Source organism: Acipenser ruthenus, chromosome 10 (assembly GCF_902713425.1).
Source record: "Acipenser ruthenus chromosome 10, fAciRut3.2 maternal haplotype, whole genome shotgun sequence".
In the NCBI taxonomy this organism is placed as follows: Eukaryota; Metazoa; Chordata; class Actinopteri; order Acipenseriformes; family Acipenseridae; genus Acipenser; species Acipenser ruthenus.
In genome coordinates, this window is record NC_081198.1 from 6,830,768 (window position 1) to 6,855,379 (window position 24,612).

The following is a 24,612-nucleotide window of genomic DNA, read 5'->3' on the forward strand; positions in this document are numbered from 1 at the left end:
TATAAAAACAACCAATTATTCACTGGAAGATGAAGTGCGGAATTGTAAAGCTATCGTGTGTGAAATCGAATTATTTTAATTAGAGGGGGTGGTGATTATGTGTTGGAAACATGTTAGAAAGGCATTCATCTTTTTTCATTTATTAATTATTAAGGACGCAAGCAATTGGGAATTTCATGAATTCTAGTTTGTTTACAGTACTTTAGTTTCAGACTGACAAGTGAAGCATTATGACAAAGCCACAGTGGCAGAGGGTGTACAGATGGTCATTGTGCATTTTAAACAGGGACACTTGGGAGCATATGAAGAATTCCATGTGAAATATCCAGATACAACAAAGCAACCATTGTGTGAGTGACATCTTCCACCAGCAGAATGCTGCTTAATGTAAGCATCTTCTGGATTGAACGGAACAGTGTTTTTTTTTTCCTATGGCTTAAACGTGAGTTATACACTGTTGAGGTATATGAGGAAAGGTACGGTATTGCATATATATGTGTATCACAAATCTAAAAGTTCAATTTCTGTAATTGAGATGTTTTGCTACTGTGATGGAAACGGCAGCACAGCTTCCAGATTGAAGGAGCTGCTGCTGGAACCAATCCCCTCTCTAGCAGGAGAGTGGCTAGCCTTGGCCACTATGCTTTTTACAAATCAAGCAGGATTATCTTGCAACCCTAAGGACAGAAGGCCAGACTGCTCAAAAGCACTCATTTCAGATTGGGATCTGACCTTAAATCAACCCTGCCTGGGAATTAAACCCGGCTTCTAATCCTGAGCAATGAACAGAAAGTCATTTGCTTAGCTCATATTCAACATTAAAAAAGTCACTTTTTAATGCTTCAATTGCATGGTAGTCTGAGATGCTGACAAAAGAAAAGTTCAGCCTCTTAACCTGCTCCACTTCTGACTAAGTTGCCTGCGATGGTCCATGCATCAACTCATACACCCACAGCACCATCATTTGTACAGATAATTGGTGGTTTGTATCTGTCAGTGTCTAGTATTGGAAATATATGATTCCAGAGGTACAAGGTGATACTACAAGTCTATCTCTTCTTATTTTAATGTGTCTGCTTTTGTATTCATAGTCACGGTTTTACTCTGCCATATTTAATGTTGCATTGTTTATTGTGCACTGAGCACATATGCACTTTATCCTGTAAATGACCTATCTGTTAATAAATGTGCAGCTTTTTGACCTGACTCTTAAAGAATTAGTGTGCATGTCCATGTGGTCAGGTTAATTCAATACTAAGTGAACTAATTCGAAATAATGTATTCATTGTAAATGTAACCTTTATGCCACAGTACAAAAAAGGTGTGAGCTTTTATATGGAACTGATGACTAGGACTCACATTAAAGTAATGAGCTAATACTTCAACACATTTCTGATAAGTGCTCTCCAACGTCCAAAAGGTGGCTAAATCACACTGAAAGGTTAGGAAGAATGGCTACATTGAATAATGCACCTGCAGAACAAGCCAAACAAAGGGTCTGAAGTGAATACTGCTGATTTCATATCTGTGCTGTCACTGAGCTGTCTATAACCGCTCCACATAACACCAGAGTAACAAGTCAGATACATTAAATCATTCAAAGACTTCATCAACTCACTTTTTTGAGAGTGATCTTAACGTTTAAGTCTTTTTCTGGCAACTTTTCAATCAACTAGGGGACATTTTCCAGTGAATGTGAAGAGCTGAAGCAACAACATCAAAACAAATTTGGTTTTAGTACCTGTTAACTGATTTTTAAACAATTGAGGAAATAGATTCTAGTCCAGAATAGTAAACATCAAGCCTTCAATAATTAATACAAACAGAGTTTGAAACAAGTAAAGCTTTGTGAATGGGGACCAGTGTGCCTAAAGTCACTTCCCCTAAAGGTGCTGTTATTTGAACACAGTGCTTGGTACCACCTAGATTCAACCACACAAAAGCTCTAATTCACACTGCACAGTACACAATACTAGTCACATAGCTTTAACTTTCATAAAGTTTGGATCGATTAAAACAAACTTATTCCATTTTTTTGTATGTGCTATTAAGGAACTTTAAAATATGTCATAATATTACCCCTTTCCTAAAATATTTGTTATGGAAACTTTAGCCCCAGGACTTGTGCAGATCTCATGAGGCATTTATTTGTCTTATTTTTGACAGGTATTATAAATAACACCAAAGACCTTAAGAGACATCTTTTTAAAACTTTCTAAATGGGATTCAAAGCAGCGTAAAAGCACTGGATACTGGAAAAGCAATTTCCATGAAAAAAAAACTACTTTGAGAGAGACACTGTTAAGCAGGAGAGCTCAACAAAGGTAATGGTCATATGCCAGGTGAAAGTCCAGTGAGGTGAGACGAGTCTCGCATGAGAGAATTCCTGTTTAAAAGGGAGAAAACAGGACAGTAATTATTCTCAAGGAAAGGGAGATATGCGGTTTCTGTGAAAGGACACTTGAAAGGACTTCTTGTTGTGACATACAAGCTGACTTCTCTTTTAGCAATGGAGTGTAGGTTAACTCTGGGTTTCTAGAAACATGTTCTGGCTTTCCCCGTGGAAAACTGAGAATACACACAGCTAGTAAAGGTTACTCTTTAGGCCTGACTACACTTGACATCTTGGCTTTCTGTGATATTTACCAGAGTATGCTAACAACATTTCTACTGTGTTTTTGCTATTTTATGCTAGCCTATAAACCTACTATTTACTTAAAGCATCAACTTGCAGTCTGTTTCTTTGTTACAGTTCTTTTTTTTATGAAATTGGTTGTAGAGGTTTGCTGCAATAAACAGGTAGGTTTACTGGTTTTCCTGGGGATTTCTCCTGTCTGTTCAGGGATTGTCCAGAGAAAACATTCTAAATGTGAGGATGCTGAGGTACCTACAGCTCTCCTGTATCTATGACAACCTTCAGCAGTCAGAACAGTTCATAGTATATTGTGAGTCCTTGTTGCCTTTGAGCAGCACAGCACAGAAAACCAATATGTCCCTGCTAGGTCATTCAACAGAGCTTTAAATGTCAATTTATTTAAAAAGAATAAGAACATTGATTAAAAAAAAATGGTCCACACCTTCACAGACACAAACTAAAGGATTGAGAACAACAGCACACAGATTTGTGCTAAAAACGAGCTTTAGTGCAATGAAATAAAGCCTGAGATATTGGAATAAATCTTGACGTGCATTTCCAAACACCTGTGGAAATGCACGAAAAGTATTATTTTCCCTAAAAAAATGAAATGTTTACAGTGAAGTAAATACTTCTTCAAGCGGTATGGTAAGTTAATCATGGCATGTGCTGCAGTCAATTCAACATAGTGACAGATTTCAAGAACATGACTATATGAGTGCTGCGGTACAGTATATCTGAAATATTCCATGGCCTGGATCGTTTTTGACTAATATTCTTGCTTTTGTCTCAATTAGGCACTAATGATGAAACAGTAAACTAAAATGTATCTGTCCTACAGTTTAAACTACAGTTTAGCTTGGTAGCAAGATACTTTGACTACACTTGCCACCATGCTTTACCCAATCGAAATGATTGACAGATCACATTCTCACATGATTACTCATGTCCTAGTCCAATCTCAGTGTCAGGGAAGCAAACTCCAAAACAACAAAGAGCCATTTAAAACTATTGCAATCATCATAAAAGGGTAGAAATTGGTGTGTGTATATATATATATATATATATATATATATATATATATATATATATATATATATATATATATATGGCATTTACCCATAATGTACTTTAAACTGGATTCAACTCCAGTCTTCCAGAGCTGTATCAAACCACTGCACCACCTGGCTTGCTTTCCTACTCTTTAGTATTCTACACAGTATAGGAGTGAAAACAATATCTTATCTTGCAGCTGTTTGCCCTTCTTGCCTTCTTTTGATTTAGGGTTCAGCTTCACTGCCTAAAACCACAGGATTTATTCACCTATTTTCAAATCAATGGCTACATTTTAACGCAATTAAAATACAATTACCCACAGCATTTGTTCAAGTAAGAAGCTTCTGTGATAAAAGCTCAGACCCTCCAATCCTGTGTTGAGTAGGATTTATGTATCCAGAAAAGTCACAAGGATCACCATTTTTGGTAATTAAACTCGTTATGTTTTTTAGTGAACGTGTAGTGTCCTACACTTGAAACCCCTTGAGTTTCGCATTACGGCACGTTTGAAAATACTAGCCTGCTTGCTGGTATGTTATTATAACCTTTGTTATAACAGGGTAAGCATTCTTGCTGTCAAATATTTTGTATTTTTTTTTTCTCATTATTATATTCACTGAAAAAGAAACAGCTTATAGTGTCGGTCAATTAAAGCACTAAGAAATAATTTTCTTCAGGAGGATTTTAGAAACGGTTCTTCGGTGCTTTGTCTATTTTCTGAAGGTTTAAATGTGAATAATAAAGCTGATTTGAAATGCATGCTTTTGTTCATGTTGTCAGTCATCTAGTCTGGTCAAAACCCTGCCTCTAGGGACATCCCAGCAAGCTGTCTGTGGTGGGATGGGCTTATACCTGGCATGATATGCCCTACATATTCCATTAGTCTTGAGCAAGACAGCATTGATGCACTTTACTTGTGCCTGACAGCTGCCTCCAAGGAAGGTTTTCAAATATGCCTCATTAGCATTGCAGTGGAAGCACTGTTACTCTAGAGGAGGCAGCGCAGCCTAGTGGTTAGCATCAAGTATAGCAGTCATTATTTTATGAAAGCTGCCCTCTATGCTAAAAAGGAGTTGGAATCGACAAAGAACCGTGCGTGGATCTTAGTGCGCATTAATGAGTCAAGCTTGGATTGAGCATGACCAGTACAGTGCAGTGTGATTAACATGTCAGGACATGCTTCAAGGCTACTTATTTTTGTCTCTGAGAAGGAGATTAATAGATGATATACCGCAGTCTTTGTTCTGCAGCCACAACAAACGATAAGTGCAGCTTCTCTCCGAAATAAAGCTTTATTTTAATTTAGAATAAAGGTGTTTTTGTTACCCTCTATGTAAATCTCCTAAACAGGTTATAAAGGGCAGTCAACATTTCGCCAGGATTTACATAATACTGGGAATTTTGAGCTGTGGCCAAAAGTTTGACATCCTATAGAATTAACTCATTTTGCTTCATAAAGTCGAATGAAACCTGCTGAATAATGTTAGGTTAACATATTGAATTGCATACCGCTTTGTAGTTTTCAATATGGTTAACGAAAAACTGACAAAAATGTAAATATTTGACATTGAAACATGAAATACTGTACCACTATTGTGGCTTCCGGTAGACTTTCTAGGTGGTGCAGAACGTTTGGCCGTAGCTTATAATTGGACAATAGAGATTTGCAACCCTTCTCCATCTCCTGCCTGAAGCAAACTTTTTTGTTTTATATAACAAGGTTGTCAGCTGTATTGGAATGTCCTGCTGACAAAAAATAAACTGTAGAATGCTCAATAAACATGCCACCCCTAAACAACAGAAGCAAATAAATCTGTCTTACTTGCAATGTCAGTTTGTAACACATAGCACAGCGAACAAGAATGGCATTTAGTCTGAATGAAGAAAGCAAACCAACCAGGGTTTGAAACAGCAGCATTGTTTTTTTTATCACCTTACACTCTCATCTCATGTGTACATTCACAAACTACAAAAAGATGTGATCTACTTGACTTTCTTATATGCTTTACCTCATCTCGTGTTAGTATTGAAACATATAGGGGGTTTAATTCCAGTATAGTGACTGGTAGGAGAAAGCAAGCAGTGTATAACAGGTTACACAGCCCATTATACAACTGTTTCTACACACCAATAAAACAAAGCATGTCAGGGCTCAACAAAGCAAAATAAAGCATGTCTCAACTCAATGTAACGCATTCTTCCAAAAAAGCACCTTGTGTATTGCCATTTTACACAAAACACACAGACCTACTTACATTATTCTCAGTGCCCTCCATAAACCATAGGATAATGAATTTATGTGTGTGATTGGGCATATGGAGCTTATCACAACAAATGAACTTGAGAATGCCATAGTGTATTGCTGCATGCATGGAAAGACACATGCTGTAGCACAGGTTAAATTGCACCGTACTTCTTCTTAAGTTATGTTATAAGAAGCTTGTATGCTGTAAGAGGCTTGCCACTGAAATACAGTACAGCTGACTTATATTCCTGAGACATATTCATGGAAATACGATTACAATCTTCTTACAAATTCTTCTTAATTAAAAAAATAAAAATAAAGAAAATAAAAAAAAGTGTCAATCAATCTATTTTCAGCAAAATTACTTGCAAACTGGAAATTCCATTAGCCTCCCTATAGGAACGCTCAATCACTCAGGTGACACCTTCAATTTGCAATTTCACTGTCTTCTTCTGAAGCTCAGCCCTGTAATTAACAGGGGGTCCTGCTGAGCTTTCAACCAAATCTCATTTTACAAAACCAATTCTGTATTCCGTGCAGTTTAATTGTTTTTGGAGAGCTCTGGATCCAATAACATCTAAGAGCTGGACACACTGATTGATGCTCCAGGGCTTCACTTCCACTGTATTCCAGACTGCACGCCATCTCTAATAAAATTACACAGGTTTCAGTTTGTACCGGGGGCATGGTTCAAAGGCAAGCAGAAACTTCAGATCCAGGTTGTGTTGTATCAGATATGTATTTATAGAGGTTATCAAAACATTTGGGGTAAATAACGAATTCTGTTAACCTTTTTCAGACAGTTGTTTTGTTGTGATGCATTATCTTAATAATAATGAGCTATTTGCATGCTTAAATGAAGGGAGTGCGTATTTACCCTCCTCTTTATGACTAATTAACATACTGAAATGTCAGAAGTGTGTGTGTGTGTGTGTGTGTGTGTGTGTGAAAGGTGGAAAACAAAACCTGGTATGACATGAAAACTGATCGAGCTTCAAAAACAACAACAAAAAAGACAACAAATGGCTACATGCAGCACTGAAATCTCTGAGACAACTCACTTCAGAAAATTCATAATTCACTTGAAAATTAAATATTAGAGGAGGTTTTTAATCTGAATCAATTAATAGGTCAAAATAATTAGAGCCCTCACAAAAAAAAAAAGCAAATAAAATGCTATGGGCAGTTTTTAAAACCACAAATTGCGTTGCTAATCCAAGCATTTTCCCGTTTGATGCACCCCTGCAGTCATTCATTATTTGAAAGCTTCCTTTCCCTCGTGCTATTTTACAAGAAGAAACATTTGCAAATGCCTTCATTAGATTTGTGAGAATGACATGGAAAATGACCTTAATGAGCACTTAATTGCATGCATTTGGTCTGTTCGTCAGGTTGTTCCAAAAAGGTGGAATATCCAAGACAAATGCAAAAAAAATCATTAGTGATAAACTGGCTCCTACTAGGACCTGCTGAGGATTGCAGATCAAGTGGAAATCAACTGGAACACATTTTTCGGAAAGACCCTCTGAGACTCTTGCTCCTGATATATATTCTGGTATATTTTTGTGAGCCAACAAAATGTTCCCTTTTTTTAACATGCAAGTTCATGTACAAAAAAACATTTTGTAGACAAACATTTCAACTTTGTTTGTCAGAGAATTGTATAAGTTCCTGTTGATACATATAACATCATTGAGTGTTTTGCAGTTAGCTTTGGAGAATCTTGGAGAATCTGACCTCGTGCCTTGTGCTTCTGCACAGAGGAAAGGGTCATGGCAGGGCTATAAAGCAATACAACTTAAACTTGTGCAGCAAATAACTCTCCTCACACCGCAGGAGTGCTTCAGCAAGGCCAATTAGTGCTGTACCATTGCAGCACATTGTCAGATAAGATGTCTGCTTAACCCTTTCATCACCAAAACAAGAGGTTATTTAAAAGAGTGGTAGCCAAGGCTCTGAAATCCATTTTTTAAATACCTCCTAAAAACATTTACAACATTAACTTGTTGTCACTGTTCTGAAGATCTCTATGTTCTTTGCTTGTGTAACGGGCAGTGTTGTGTGATGCACTGCCTCAGGATTCTGTCCTGTCGGTGAGATGAGGTGAGGTTAAAAGCTCTACAACCACGAATGCAGATGAGCCCGGTTCTTTTACATTGTGGTTAAGACGTTCACTTGCGGTTTAGAAAGTTTAAAATAAGGTGCTTCCTCTTCTCCGTCCCTTTCCGGTACTACAGGTCAGCCTCAATCATGTGGTCTGGTGATTGAACACCAATCTCTCATATATAGTCATTGAGCTTTGCTGATAACAGACAGACTGCTAATGTTCAGTAATTAGAAAAGGTACTGCAGATGCTTTAATAGTCATTGTGTTGGTAATCTAAGGGCTTTTTTTAATGACATAGGCTTTTGTTCGCTTCTTTTAACCATTTATTTGTCCAGAACAAATAAACAGAATGTTATCAATCTGCCAAGCTTCCTGACAGCCTCCTAACAGGCAGATCAGTGACTGTATGCTTCAGCTCCAGTTGTTTTTCGGGGACCAGTGTGCATAATTAAGAACCTTATCAAAGCCGACAAAGAAATATTGAATGTTTCCTTTTTGTATTCCACATGAGGCATGTGTATTGTTAAAAAAAATCTTCATGCCACAAACTGTGGTATATTTAGCTGCTGTCGTGGTGCTGTGTGTACACAGCAGAGGGGGTTGGATTGGGATTGTTTATATTTAGGTACATAGATTCCTAGCGTGTTGTAATAGTTTGGGCAGCAGAAACTTCTACCCTGACCGCAGCACTATACCAAACTCACCTTTCCCATGCATTCCACAATTTCCTCAAAAAAAACATGGGAATGCAAATACACATTGAGAAAGACAAAGAATACATATATTAAAGACACAGAGGATAATACATGAACTGTAATGGAATGCCTTGGTTAATTCCCAAATGCTTGGTCTGATAAAGTTCATTTTTTTAGATCACACTTGTTGACTTGTCTTCAGTGATGATTGGACATGTTGCATTAATTACATAAATCAATTGACTTGATTGGTGAACACAGAAATATTATTGTGCTAATTTAGAGACAAGTTATTTGAATGCCTCTCTATTGACCCAATCTGTGTGTAATTTGCAAGGCACCTACATACTAGGCAATAGTCTAGCAAGCATAAGAACAGGGATGTTATCCTTGGAGAGCTGGTGCTGCTGGTTTTGAAGAGACTATATACATCAGGCACCTGGTTAGACTGTTTTAAAACTGATTCGAGGGCACATTGTAGATACATCTTAAAATGTAAATGGTTTTTACTTTAATGAAATACCTGAGCCAGGGCTTTGACAGCAGTTTTTATTTGTGTTTATGCTAAACCAGGTACCCTAATGAAATCGGTTAATTAAAAAAATGATGACAGCAACGAAACAAACTGCTGAGGTTCCTCTCTGATGACCTTGAGTCCCACTCCCTGTGGACATGAAACTTAACATGTGCTGCATGTTATTAATAACGCCAACCTTGACTTGAAGTGTCTGCTTGAGGCTTGCTGGCACAGCTCACTGAAAATCCACTGTGGATCTGGTTCGATTTACTGGTAACAGGACCTAAGGTTTTGGTCAGAATCCTTTACAAAACGTAGTAAACCCTCTCTCACACATTTGGTTTTCACAACATAGCCTTTACCTTAATCTATCGGTTGCAACGTGGTTGTACAGTAACAAGACATAAAGGTGTAGCACCCAGTAAAGCTTTGGGAAAGCCATGTACATTGTTGTTGTGGTTCAGACAGAGAGGAGAGTTGTGTCCTTGCAGCTAAAAGCACCTTGGTGGATGTAAACAAACTGGAGAGGTTGTACTTTTAACAAGTATAGTGCACTACAGGGCACCGTGTAGAGAAGGTGGGAAACAGTTCCACAACATGGTATAAAAAGGGAACATATATGTGGAACACTGCAGGGAAATTACTACAGAGACCTACAACTCCATATGAGAAGTGCACCACTGCTATAGCCACGTCTACATCTCTGTTTAAGTTTAAGTGGGTGGTTGTAAATTAATACAAGGACTGTAGCAGGATGACCTGCAAATCACTTGAGATTATTTAAAAATACTGGAGTGTGAGTACAGCACTCACCATCCATGATGACATATGGTATAAAACTTTTACTTGAGATGGACAATGCACAGTTCCAGTAAAACTTCATCAATAAACAAATCTTCACATGCAACAAATGTTACCCATTCATTTGAGGTCATGTTTAAAAGCATGTGTTTAGAACCGAGTAACAAATTCCAGCAGGGATGTTTAACTATAAAGGTACTGTACAGTTTGTTTCTCTATGGGTTTTAGTTACATATTTACAGTACATGGCAAATTAAATACAATGCCAACTTGATTCTGCACAACAGAACTACAATGTATCCGATTCTGATAATCAGAATGACTATTCTGTAACTACCACACGTGAAAGTGCACATATTAACAGTAACATATTACCTCTTATTTAGATTGCTAATACAAGTAGGCGTCAATGAAACTCTATTAACGTCAACTTTAATAATAATAGTGAAAAATGTCACACTGTAAAATTGTCTTTTTTCGCACGCAGGCGCGCGCACTCTCTCTCTCTCTCTCTCTCTCTCTCTCTCTCTCTCTCTCACACACACACACACACACACACACACACACACACACACACACACACACGCACATTCCCTATGTAGCCTCTATGGAATTTAATCTATACAAAGTAACCCCTTGTAGGGGCCCGTTCTCTCATTTGGTTTCCCGTTATATTCAGCACACTGCCCTCCTCCACTCGCGCACAGCAGCTAGCAGTTTTTCACAATTATGAATGGAGTACCAGCAACACAAAATAAAATTGCATGCGAAAGATAACACGTCTGCATGCTAGTCTCTCATCAGTCTGCTCACCCATCAGCTCCAAGTACTGTGGGTCTTTACAGACATTTTAGTTACATGCGCGAATAAAGCACGGTCTATATACAGCATTCCCCCCCGAGCATAGGTTTGAAAGCATTTTTAAAGGCACGATTTACTGTACCTTCCAAATCCAGGCCATTCTCAATTGTTCATCTGACAGCCACCCCTAGAATGATTTGTGCTGTTGTCCAGTTTGGGTTTATTTATTTTTTTCTTCAAGCAAAATGCTTGTGCATATTCGGCGCTATCACAAGCAGCATTCCCATAGGTGGAAATACTGGTATAACAGTACCGTTCCGTTAGTCATGGTAGTTTTTTTTTTTTTTTGTTCATACAATCACAGGGTTTACTGCTACTGGATACAAGCCAGCCGAGCACCGCCTACCCCAGTCACATGGCTTGGATGCTTGATTCCTGGTTTAAACTGGTAATCCTAGCTCTTGATTTATGGAGGTCTTTTCTGTTGTGGCTGTAGTTTGACCTTTTGTCTCCCATGTTCTGCAAATGTAAATCTAACTATCCCGGTAATAGAAATGTAAAAACCACACTCTCACACACATATTGAAAAATGTGTCTGATAAGTAATACTGGTAAATATATTATTATGTCTTCTTCTTCTTCTTCTTCTTCTTCTTCTTCTTCTTCTTCTTCTTCTCCTTCTTCTTCTTCTTCTTCTTCTCCTTCTTGAATTAACAAGTGCATTTTAATAATGTGTTCTTTCATTTCATATAACGGTTTACATAAAACTTTATGCCTGCATCACATTGGTAAGTGTTTCTAAATTCCTACAAGGGGAATAGTCTGTAATTACGTGTTGGGGTACAATGGCACACTTGATGCCTTGTGTGCTTTATTTAGGTAACTCCAAACACAAGGTGCCAGTCTTTCATTAAAGAATACCAGCCAACAGTGCACTAAACAATATGTGCTGAATCCTGTGATACAATACCATGATTCCCTACCTACTTCAGCATTTAGGTGTCTTTTCAGAAGCAATGTTTTGCTGGAATAGTGATAAGCAGAAACAATGATAGTGAATTATACAGAGTTCACATAATATGATATAACAATATGAAGAGATGTAGATAATACAGAGTAGAAATGCTGTAGTTTGATCCAAAGTTATCTTCATCCTTCTCTATTGTTCATCCTGTTTTTAAGTTCATTTAGTCTTTCATGCTGATTATACAGTAGAGAATTTGCATTCAAGAAGCCCCCTCCTTCCTCAAAGTCTGCTTGTGGAAAGAAAAAAGTATTTAAAAAAACTCAAAACCATGTTTGTTTCCAAACTATAACCAGATAACCCTATATTAAACTTGATGAGTTCTAAAATGTGGTTCATTTAAGCAAACTAACTCTCCACAGAACCACAGCAAAGCTATGTGAAAAAGCTCTGTATTTCCAGTCTGGTGTGTTTTATATTGATGTAACAGTGTCTGCTAAAATGTTAAAGGGATATTTCTGTAAGAAGAAAATAAACTTTTCAGCATAATAAATGGGGAGAGAAAACATGTGCTAATAGACTCGTACTAGATGGCATAGAACTTTCTTCTTCTAAACCACTGTTTTTTAAAACTTAAATAAATGCACTATTAAATTAGAAAATGTTATCCTCCAACAAAATCTTAAATCCTGAGTACAAGTTAATGTAAAATTCAATTACCTGATAGTACATTAAAAACATATGTGGTTTTATAGAAACATCTGGAAATTGGCCTGAAGATAAAAGCATTAAACAGTAGTTGCTTTTGTAAATAATTTTTGAGTTTAAATATACTTGGATTACCTTACCTTAGATTATCATGACAGAAAAATACAAGTGTGATTTAGAAAAACAATAGAATTTGAAGAATCTGAGGATTTTACAATGCTGCACAAAAGAGTCTTTATTGTTTAGCCTTTGCATGGCTTTTTAATTAAAAACAGATATGTCTTGATACGACTGTGTTACTGGCAGCAGTCCTACTGCAGAGCCGGGGCTTTTTGAACAGTGCACAAACAGATGCAACTCTAGCCTGTTTCCTACTGAAACATGGTGTCAAATAACACTTAAAAGTGGATTGAGGTACAAACGGGGTTAAATGAAAAGCTTTTTGTAATTAGAAAACCAGCAAAGGTTTCACTTTTGAACAGTGAGGACAGAATGTTGAATTCCACAGGATCAAATTTGCAGAATACTGCCACATTTCTAACAGAAACACTCCATAGTACTCCACGTGGCTTTTTGCCCAAAAGGGTCTTGATAGGGTGAAGTTGTTACTGTTACCTATCAGACATCCAGAGACAGCTACCAAAACATTTGAATGTGTGGAGACTGTCATGACCAACAAAATTTAAAAAAGCATTAAGCCATATGTGGTGTGTTATTTTTAATTTTTAATAAACATTTTTACAAAATCTAATACAAATGAGAAATAAATACAATTAAATACAGTATGCATAGACTAGGTCATTAAAGTTTTTGATGATTTGATTAATTTTTTTAAAGCAAAGAAAGGCATATGTACTGCAATTGTTATGTGGAGGTACAGTACTATATTTGGGTAGATGCATATCCTCTTCAAAAAGAACTTGAGATTGAAGGCAGAGTCGAAGTATTAATCTTGTTCAGTCTGGGTACAAAAAACATGTCAGTCACATACATCCCCCACAACAGCTGTCAATTAAATCACCCGTGAATTACATCCACAGTATGCACATGTAAACATGTAGGAGTGTCTTACAGTACAGTATGGACCTACACAGACATACAGACAGGCAGGCAGCCACCATATACCCCAGATTCTGATACTCTCAAGAATGTCCTTGGCAGGTTTCATCACAATTGTATCAGAGGTTCTGTATATACTGTAAAAATATCAGTGTGTCAGACAGCCTCCACATACCCCAGATTCTGATACTCTCAAGAACGTCCTTGGCAGGTTTCATCACAATTGTATCAGAGGTTCTGTATATACTGTAAAAATATCAGTGTGTCAGACAGCCTCCACAAACTGCAGCGGTTTTGTACAGCTACCCTAGCAATGTTTTGCTTTTTTCACTCTTGTTAGTCTACAAAACACCGCACAGATCAAGACTCTGCCACTTTTGAAAGCAGTTTATTATTTGAATTATTATTTTTGACATCAGTAATTATTAATAGTGATTATTTCAAGGGATAGATGAGCACCTGTTGGATCCAGTTTTTTTCCTTGGGCATTCTGCTGTTTTTTTTTTTTGTTTTTTTTTGTGTTTTTTTGATTCTGTACACACTGTATGATACAAAAACAAAATGTTATAATAAAATGTCTCCTGGAAAATGCTTGTGTCTTGTGAGACATAACTTTGTGTAACTGATCACGCGATTGCTGTTTAGCTTCTACTTCCCAAATCTCATGAGATGTCTTTGCTAACTTTGTAGGTGGTAAACACAATTATGTTTGTCTCTTAATAGACTTTTACAGCTCAAAATATATTAGTGGGCATCAGTAGCAGGTATTGGAAGGTTGAGGAAAGATAAAATAACAGATAACATATAACAGAACAAATACTTATTTAACAGATCGTGATTAATTAAAATGTGACGTACACACTTCATTCCAGGGTCTTAAATAAGAACAAGAACGGGGACTGAATGACTCTGGAGCTGTTTTCTTTGGACCCCACTAATGTATTATCCTGGCAATAATGTGCTTTAAATTGCTTATTGGAGAATGCCTTTTAGCCTGTATGCACATTTTGACTTCAAATGTGATTTGCCAAATCCGCTAAAGGTTTTGTGACACGAACATCATATCCAGTACAAACAACGTTTGCTGCTGATTGTCTTCTCAGTGTTATCCTTGATCCTTTGGATCCATGTCTACCTGCTGCCTCCACTGCTAACCAAGACTTAATACACTGTTAGACCTTGAGTTGGTCAGATACAGTTGTCAAAAGTTGACAACTATGATTCCTTTTGACAAATACCATTACTACGATGTTCTGAAACACAAGCGGGTCATTGTCAATTTTTCATGGTCTGTTGATCTGCCAATTTTTATGATGACATTAGCAGAGTTGTAGTATGACTCAATGATTCTTTTTTTAGGCTTCACACCAAGGAAAGATTTGTGTTTCTTGAAAGGAAGTTATATCGTCATTTGATAGAGATTCTGTAAAGGAATAACTGTAAAACCTGAGAATGCTGTCTACCATGGGGAAGTAATAACCTATAAGACATTTCTGTAATCTGCAGCTATATTGCCAAGGTTATGAATGTCACATTTAAAAAATAAACTAAAATTCCAAATATTCTGTTACATTATTTTTACACCAACAATGTTTTGTTAACATTTGGGGGGTTTTTTTGCGTCTTGTTTAACTTACTTATGACATCAAATGTATTCGCCAGTGAATTATTTATTTACTTATAACTAGTATTTCAGGCAGTACAAAAATCAGTCCAACAATACAAATATAATTGCCTAGTAGTCAGCTACACAGCAGGCATTTCTATCTCGTTCTCTGGACAGTTTGGAGCAAGCCCTGCTGGAATGGTGTGTAGGATGCACTATCAATGTCCTTTTCTCAATCCAATTACTTTTTCAGCTAGAGGGAAACATTGATGGAAATTACAAGGACATAGCCCAATGGCCTTATTTATCTGGTTGGAATGGATGGTTCTGGTCAGATAGCCCTTTAATGTGTCTATCACTGTTGCCTATACCAATCAGTATTGTTTTCTGACAGGTTTATCTTGCATCCTATATATTGATTAGCATGCAAGCTGACCTGGACTAAATTATTACGCTCATAGTACAAAGAAAAAAAATTAAAAAAACACACACAACTACTGTAATAAGAAAGTTGTTACACAGACATACTGCAGCCATCTACTATTGTTCAAGAACAGAGCACTTTTAAACATGAGTCACTTTTTTACTGCCATCTAGTGGAGGCCTTAACTAAATAAGGTACATAAATAACCAAATTCCCATTTCAAATAATAATAATAATAATAAAAGAATATGTGAAACCTCTAAAAAGTTCATTCGTTTTGCATTGGTTAGCATATTGCCACAAATAACACAACCCTCACAATGTATTGTATTTAAAAATATGGTTTTGTGAAATTGAAATATAATTAAATATTCTGAAATGATTTTAATAATTGACTATAGGAAAGTGAAAGCCCGGAGAATAATTGTCAGTCATGACAAAGCATAAGGAAGCCTGTTTAACACATTTATTGTTTAAAAAAAAAAAACAATAAATGATTTTGTGTTATTATTTACCTTTGACTATAATGTGCTATTTTCTAATGCATATATATGAGCTTACTGTAGGCAAAAGCATGATTATCCAAAATCATGAAATAAAGCATGGAAACTTTAATAAAAGGCAAATACAGTATAAAGGATAAAAAAAAAATAACTACCTAGAAGGAACTGCCTTCAAGCTGGAATAAAACACAACTTGTGAAAAAAATGATCCTTTACTGAAAGATCTCACTGCAGCTAACATGCTTGGCCTTCGAAGTGTTATATTCTGGTTAATTTACTATCAGTTGTTGTAATAGAATTACTTTGAAGAACCTAATATCTGAAGACTGGCTTGCCCTGGCAAACTAATTACTGTGTGGGGACATACAGCTACATACAGTTCAGGTGTGCTTCAGGGAGAGCCTACACTGAGAGTAACAGAATGACCTTATTCTTTCAGAAACATTTCCTGTATCCCTAGTATTCACTTCATTATAATTAGAATAAGTCCATTTAGATGCTCATGTGCAATATTGCCCTGGGGTGGTTACAGATTTGCCAAGCATGCCCAGTTCTACTATCTGGAATGATGTACTGTACAGAACTAGCAAGAAATAGTCATTAAGGTATGTACAGAAAACTTTTTTTTTTTTAATGATCTAAAACATAACTCGATTTAACCCCTTATGTCTAAATGTGGACATAAAAACATGTGTTAAATCTATAAAATGGCTCTTGTTGAAAAGTAGTTAAAAATATATTGAAACTATATAGGTTAAATACTGGTGGCCTACAATTTATAACCCTGACTTATTCCACTGTATTTGTATTGTTTGTAGTGTGTTATTAAGTGATCAAAAAATGAATCCTTGAGGGATACCAGGAATAGACAGGGGTATTTAGATTCATCGCTGTTTAGATCATTAAAATATGCTGCAAACTTTACACTGGAGTGAATGCGTAATTAATTGAGCCTATTATATAATTCAAGTGAAAAGACTTCATGCAACTAGCACTTTACAGGTGAGGCGCCTTAGTTTTAATGGTATTCTAATCATTGTTGTAGAGAAGTTTATAAACTACGGCACTGCTCTAATGCAATGTATTGGGCAAGTCTGTCACTGTCCAGCAGGAAAAAGCATGAACCAGAACAATTCTCTGCAGTAAGTATACTGTGCAATAATTAAAGTATTGAGATGCTTATACATCCGAGTGGCCACACGGTGGCATAAAACCGCCAGCTCAGTTCGTTTTAATTTATTTTTAAAAATATATTTGTAAACAATGTCATATTATTCTTGAAATCATTTGTAAACATCCAATTAGTTAAAGCTTTGTGAAAAAGTGCCCCAAGGCAAAGTGCCACCTTAAATGTTCATACAGCATTAGCTCAATAGTAAATGGACTGCATGCAATTAGAACCAGTACAAAATGACCACAACCATCATATGATATTGTATGCACAGTACTGTGATGTCACCCACTGCCACATGCCCAACTGAGCTTCTTGTAGTAGATGGCTATTAAGTACAACAGCAGTTGCAGGTTGTACAAAAAGTCGAAAAGCAATGTGTTCGACTTTTTGTACTCGATCAATTGCCAGGCTAATGCGTGTATCAAAACTATCGGTACCAAATTTACACAACGTTGGCCCAAACATTGAGAGTTGTTGATGTGGAAGAATTTGACTCATTAATTACAGAGAGCATCAGCTTTGCGCAGAGGGCACATCACTCTACACTTGAAGTGAACTTCTCTCTAGAATTCACTGAAGTATGCACCAACACCATTCTATACAGGGTGTTAATGGAGAAGACTTCAGATTACCTTCCGGACAAAACCAATAACCTGGCACTCGAGTGGTGGTAATAATGTTGCAATGTTGGAATGTATTTTCTATTGTTTTGTCCAGGTTATGGTATTTGAGCTGTTTAGACACCTACAATTACATGAATTGAATATTATGAGGGGTCTGTTTTAGATGTTCATGATTCTTACAGCACCAAGAAACAGAAAGTGATAATTAGCATAGTTTTGGTACGGAAGCATTCATTTAAAAAAAATGGGAAACTGGTATAATGATAATGGAGTAATACTTTGATGTGCGTTTTATGAAGATCACGCCCCCTTAAAGGCCGAGCGGGCAGTTTTGCTTTGGTCCGGCTTTACCACCTCCCAGGATGTATATTACTGATTACATTCTGATGAGAGTTTATATAAGACCCGCAGTGTGGCGCAACGGTACTATAATCAACTAAGCATTAGCATTTCAGATCTTACTTTTGAGTTTTTATCGGCGGGAAAGAAATTAAAAACATGTTTTAGTTTCACATTTCAAATACGGTACGTCCTACATTAAAATCTGCATCAGCAGCACCAACAATATTATTACAGTATTGTGATGTCACTTCGTAGGCACTGCTGCATTTCTAGCAGGGATGTCTGACAGTGCTGACCCAACAGCTTCAAACTGCGTGAAAACAAACGTGTTTTGTGATTTGGTGGAGAGGATAGGGAGGAGACCACTATACCAGTTCCCAGGCCAATGGGGGTATCAGAGTTATGAACCACGGATTTATAGGACCTTGGCCAAACTATTGAGAAACGCTGATTTGGATCAGTTCGAGGCATTGATCTCAGATTACATCGGCTTCGTACAGGATGCTCGCCAGCGCCTTGATGTGCACTTCTATCTCGAGTTCACTGAAATATGCATTAACACCATTCTTTATTGGGTATTTGCTCGGCGGGGAAACCCTAACTTTGTGAAGAAACTAATGGAGAAGACTTCAGATTTTCTTCAGGACAAAACCAATAACCTGGCACTCATATGGAGGTAACAGCAGTGTCAATCTAATAAAATACTGTAGATAAGAAAAAACAGTAATATTAATAACTTTACACAAATGAGAACATGCACAGCTAACCTTGAAATCATCAAGTTACACTTACACATGTATGCATGAATTTATCTACTTGATTGCCTACTTTAGGTACAGCAAACAGAAACAAACACATGCTTGTCCATTGCGCCACAGGTGGTGGTTTAAATTTTAAATAAATAAATACATATACGACAATACTGTAAATAACATAATTCATGAATTCCGTCTAACAAATATCATGTTTCCATATATTTTATATGGAGTAAATTTTTATACTATAAACTTTCTTTCTCCATTAATTTATCATGTACATGGACCTATTTTAATGTGTGATCAAATGAACAAGAAGATTATTAAATACAGTAAGTGTTCTGGCCATATTTGTACTAAAATTTGTTTCCAACTCTTGTTTATAGACCCTTCACACCAGTTTACAGTCCAAGCCCTCTTAGTGGTGTAACACCTTTACATTATGTAGCCCAGACCAGGCAACATAACATACTGAAGATCCTTCTGCAATATGGGCTGCTGGAGAGGGAGATTACCCCGAATTACATTGTGCTCACTGTACTCTTCTACCCCCCAAGAGTAAGAATTCTGGATGACCTGGATTTCACTGATATCATTGAGGATGCTAGAGCCTGTGTAGCTTTGTGTGCCAGGGTGCTCACCCACATATCTATCACAGACATTGAGGTAGGCAGAATTCCTCTATACAGAATAGAAATGATTTATTCTGAAATGAGGTATAGTTAGGAACTGTAAAGGAACCAATGCTTGCCATTCCTACACTGTGTAAATCTCAAACATACAGAAGATTGTAATAGGAAATTAAACCAAAAAAAAACAACAAATAGACTTAAGAGGTAAATATGAACAGGCTTTTACCTCACCTTTCATAGTGTTTGCAATCAGTCTGGGTGGTTTGAAGTTCTGTTGCTCCAACATCAAAAAGTATTCTATAGTGAACTATTTTACAGTATGTTTAGATGGGATTTTAAACAACTAATCTGTCGGTTTTGCAGACTCAGATTGGTTTTGGACGTCATCCTCTCATTGCTGACTGGAAAGACTGCATACCTCCAACCCGCTACAAAGAACCATGTGAGCTTGTGCACCTGTGTAGAGTGACCGTACGAAACTGCTTGTTAACCTACAACAGGCTCCCAGATGGGATCTATGGACTACCTGTCCCAAGAGCTCTCCACAGCTTCTTAAACTTGGACACCTGAAGAGGATTTCAATCAACTAAGCAGACAATGAGCCAACCCCAACTTCGAGGGAGATCCGAATAAACTAAACGCAACAATAAAAAAATAAAACCGATTTGTATTTACTTTGTCACACATTATTATTAGATGATGATTATTGTTAAAATGCATGCATTGGTGGTCTAACAAAGCTTTTGATCTATATTTAATAGAAATTCATCAAAACCACAAGCAAGCAAACATCAGACCCTGCACATGACAGACGAAGAAGTCATCTCACCAACTATACCCAGCATGAGACAGGAAATCCAGGTGACAGGCAAAGAAGCCATCTCACCAACTATACCCAGCATGAGATAGGAAATCCAGGTGACAGGCAAAGAAGCCATCTCACCAACTATACCCAGCTTGAGGCAGGAAATCCAGGTTTTCTAGATACAACTGCAAATTATTTTCAGAAAAGGTGTTACATAAAATGCATAGTGAAACTGGACTTTAAAAGTTATCATGTAAGGTTAATTGTTGTTATTTTAAGGTAATACATTTAAAAGTGAACAAAGAGAAAAACTGAATTCATTACAATAAGCATCAGTTTTTATATTTTTTTTATAATAAAGTGCCTAAGTCCATAATTGCCAGAAACATCTATATAAAATATGTGTATGCATTGTTAATAAAACAACCTTTCCCCTACATTCCTCCTATAAAACCAACACACATGAACACTGTGAAGCCCATGGAAACCAGTGCGATTGTACAGATATTATTGTCTGATATTTGTTAGCTAGCATTTCATGAAAATTATATGTAAATTACCATAACTTAAAAACACAAACAAAAAGCTTATTTATAGTCTAGTCATACTTCAAAAGATGATGATGTTTGCAGTTCGCATTGTTTAGATAGTGTGAAGTGTATAAGTTCCTTCTGCTGATGGCAAGCAGCACTCCATTGTAGCTCTTCAATTAAGCAGATGTAGCTGCATTAAAATATATACATTCCAAATAAACTTGCCAAGAGGAAAAATATATCTGTTCCATAATGTCACACTCACACAACTGCGCTGACACAAAACAATAAATTTAATTTGTAATTCAATATGCTTCTTCTCTCAATAAGGGTAACCCTCAGGCTTTTGTAGGTGTCAGATTATATTTCGAACAAACACAGTGTATCTGCTGCATACACAAACATAGGCCATTGTTAGAGGTGCTAATACACTTGAAGCTTGCTAAAGGAAGTAAAAAGGTGTGCTTTAACATTGAATTTTAAAATTTTGAGACAGAAATCTTACCTTTTTGGTGTGTAATCATGAAGGCAGCGGTTTCAGAATTGCCTGTTTATTCTCAAAACTACCACACCACTGCACGATGACTTAGCATTATACATTGTGATCTTAAGCCTTGGCTCCACTAAATGTTATTTAAAAAAAAAAAAAAAAACACACACACAAACTGTTCATGTTACAAACCTAATCAGATACAACTTTTGTGCACACCGGGGTTAAGGCCTTGCAAACAAACATTATTTGTAGTTTGAAACATTAACAAAAAAAAAAAGTTTATTATTTCTTAATGCCAGTGCAGTTGAAATTCACCATGACCTGCACTGGAATTGTACCAGGACATCGCTGCTCCTCTTAAAGTAGTGCAAGGGTTTTTTTGTATTCACACAGTATACAGAACCTCAGGTAAGCATATTTGCTATTGGAGAGAACTAATTTGTTACAGTAGAGTACTTACCATATCTCCAGGCCTGTCAGCAAACCCCCCAGTCTCCTCATCCTGGCAGGCCAAGATAAATCTGCTTAGTTTGTTTTTGTCAATCCAGTGGATTCTTCCAATAATTTTCAATGAAGCAAGCACCCACCATGAATAACAAACATCTGGTAACTGCAATATTAAAATAATAATATGAAAAGTTTGATTCCCTCTGGAAAGGGCAGACATGATTTATGAAAATACAAAACAGAATGCTTTCTGCAATTCACGTTCAAATGAAAAAAGATAATACCACTATCATTACAAATCAACATTTGTCTAATCGCAGTACAGTACTTCAGCAATATAAACGATTATAATTTTACAAAGCTAAACAGATTTTTTTTTTTTTTAAATAAAAGAAACAATGAAGATTATTTTCACTTTTGGATGCCTCCATATTGCACCTTTTATTGTATATAAAATGGGAAAGACATTTTCTGTGCTTAATGTGTGGAGTAGTGGTTAGGGCTCTGGACTCTTGACCGGAGGGTCGTGGGTTCAATCCCAGGTGGGGGACACTGCTGCTGTACCCTTGAGCAAGGTACTTTACCTAGATTGCTCCAATAAAAACCCAACTGTATAAATGGGTAACTATGTAAAAGTAATGTGATATCTTGTAATAATTGTAAGTCGCCCTGGAAAAGGGTGTTTGTTAAGTAATAATAATAATAAAAGCCAGATTTGATGACTGCTTGCCAGATTCACAGAATTGACTTTGCATTAATGGGTCTTCAAACTGGCTTTTCTAAAATAGAATACCAATTATCTAGCTACCTTCTCTGGCCGCCCATTCAGCCCTCCAGATTGTAGCTGTCTTTCAAATAGCCACCAGCCCAGCAAGTCTGCTTTTATTTGGTGCAGCTGGCCTGTTATAGATAAAAATCCCGTACAGCAGCAAATCTGAAAAAAGGACCATCACAGTTATCCACTTCAATCTTCACTCAGACATGATGCTGCCCATGTCTTTCTATAACATTAATAAAATATTTAATGAATTCACCTCCTACAAACAGTACTATTGCACTGATTCTTTAATAAAAGCATCTGCAATATTTTTGCTACATATGAATTCATGGATAAATACAGTTGCATGTTTATGTGCCCTGTTTTATAAACATCTACATTATTAAATCCAAGAAGAAGAAAAAAAAAAATTGATAATGATGCTGCACACTGTACAATACACACCTGCCCTGCATGAGATTCAGAGCCTGGTCTGCGGCCAAACCCTCCATCAAAGTTCATACAGGACAAGCCAAACTCTATAGTTTTGTCAACATTAATAGCATCCAGTTTTCCCTGAAAAACATCATTACTGCATTCTGTATGGCTTCAATACAAAATAACAATGGATACAACAGGAAAAAAACAAGAACTGTGCTCCCTCGTTATAAGGGGGCTCTTCATACTGTGGAACCTGTTACAGGATATGGCTCTCATTTGCCCCACCATGCCATTCCAATGTACTTCCATTCTTCTTAGAGGACGGTTCACACATATCAGTCTCTTAAAAGGATAAAGGTTAGTTCTCAACAAAAAGTTTAATTAAAAAAGGTACCTTACCAGTAAAGCAAGTGTTGCTACTGCACAGAAAGAGAACCTTGTGTCTATTTCACCTGTTAGAAACAAAAATTCTTCTTTTAAAATATATACATTTTTAGTTTTAGTTTAAATATATATGGAGATGGGATAACGTTTCTGTGGTATATTAACACATGCATGTCTTATCCAGCCAATTTAAGAGTGATGAAGTTTGGTTCTGGTACAGAACAAGCAATAGTTAACACAACATAACACAATTCTAATAATCACATATACTTGAAATTCAAACCTCACCCCATTTGTCCCCAGCAAAGGATCCATCTTCTTGTTGCAGTCCCTTCACATATTCATCAACTTTATCTACATCTATTGCACTGAGACTGTCATATAAACTAAAATAAAACAACTGGACACAATTAAAGCTGCGTCACCAATTCCCTACACAACACTTGCAAAACATTAAATACAAAATGCGGAGTTCATTGCAGTCATCAGCTGCATAGATCACCTATTCAACAGAATGAGGCAACAAAGAAGTCAGTACTAACATACCTTACTGTTTTACTATCACTGCATTGTCTTAACAAGTTGTTATGTTTTAAGCAGTTTCTGGCCGAAGAGCCATTGGCTCCTCAAACTTTGGCAAAAAGTTAGTCTGGATCCCTGTCTAAACTACTGGTTAACAAAAACAAAAACAAGCATTTTCTGAATAAATAAAAGTTATTATTAAATTAAACTGTGTTGTTTCTTTCTGTAGCCAATAATTAGCTTTATATATGAATCCTAAGCAAAATTAAACAACATATTACACTTTGGCCTTGGCCTCTACAAATTTACCATTTTGGCCTTGCCCTTCTTGTTGCCAATTTAGAACCCTGGAGTACAATCTGGCAGCAAATTTTTTTTTTCACAACGTGGGCCCTGATTAAATCTAATTATGGGGCCCCCTGTGCAGCATTATACATCAATAACTGCATCATTAACTTTCATTTAATTCAGTCCATAAAAACTCTGATCACACACGTTAATGTTGCATGTTAAGTGTAGCAACAGCTAAAATCAATTACTCACTGACATTTTACAAAGGCTAGATAACCACAAACATATATGC

At 36.7% G+C, this 24,612-nt stretch overlaps 3 protein-coding genes across 3 annotated transcripts in view; 1 reads left to right on the forward strand and 2 right to left on the reverse strand.

Annotated features, from left to right (window-relative positions):
• LOC117400557 (alpha-N-acetylgalactosaminide alpha-2,6-sialyltransferase 3-like) overlaps nucleotides 1-11,222 on the reverse strand; it is a 70,776-nt gene extending 59,554 nt beyond the window's left edge. The window contains exon 1 of the mRNA XM_034000701.3: nucleotides 11,000-11,222. Coding sequence (XP_033856592.2) covers nucleotides 11,000-11,017 — 18 coding nt within the window. The 5' untranslated portion in view covers nucleotides 11,018-11,222. The remainder of the gene's footprint in view (nucleotides 1-10,999) is intronic.
• A 7,316-nt stretch (nucleotides 11,223-18,538) lies between these two features.
• On the forward strand, nucleotides 18,539-20,415 carry LOC117411223 (ankyrin repeat and SOCS box protein 17-like). Its single transcript, XM_059031355.1, has 3 exons — nucleotides 18,539-18,936; nucleotides 19,402-19,681; nucleotides 20,011-20,415. Exons 1-3 carry the CDS (start codon nucleotides 18,539-18,541, stop codon nucleotides 20,215-20,217), a joined length of 885 nt encoding a protein of 294 aa, XP_058887338.1. The 3' UTR covers nucleotides 20,218-20,415.
• On the reverse strand, nucleotides 20,234-24,341 carry LOC117411214 (geranylgeranyl transferase type-2 subunit beta-like). Its single transcript, XM_059031356.1, has 7 exons — nucleotides 24,331-24,341; nucleotides 23,796-23,893; nucleotides 23,523-23,575; nucleotides 23,148-23,258; nucleotides 22,734-22,859; nucleotides 21,939-22,088; nucleotides 20,234-20,281 (listed from the first exon to the last, which is right to left on the reverse strand). Exons 1-7 carry the CDS (start codon nucleotides 24,339-24,341, stop codon nucleotides 20,234-20,236), a joined length of 597 nt encoding a protein of 198 aa, XP_058887339.1.
• Nucleotides 24,342-24,612: the final 271 nt, after the last annotated feature.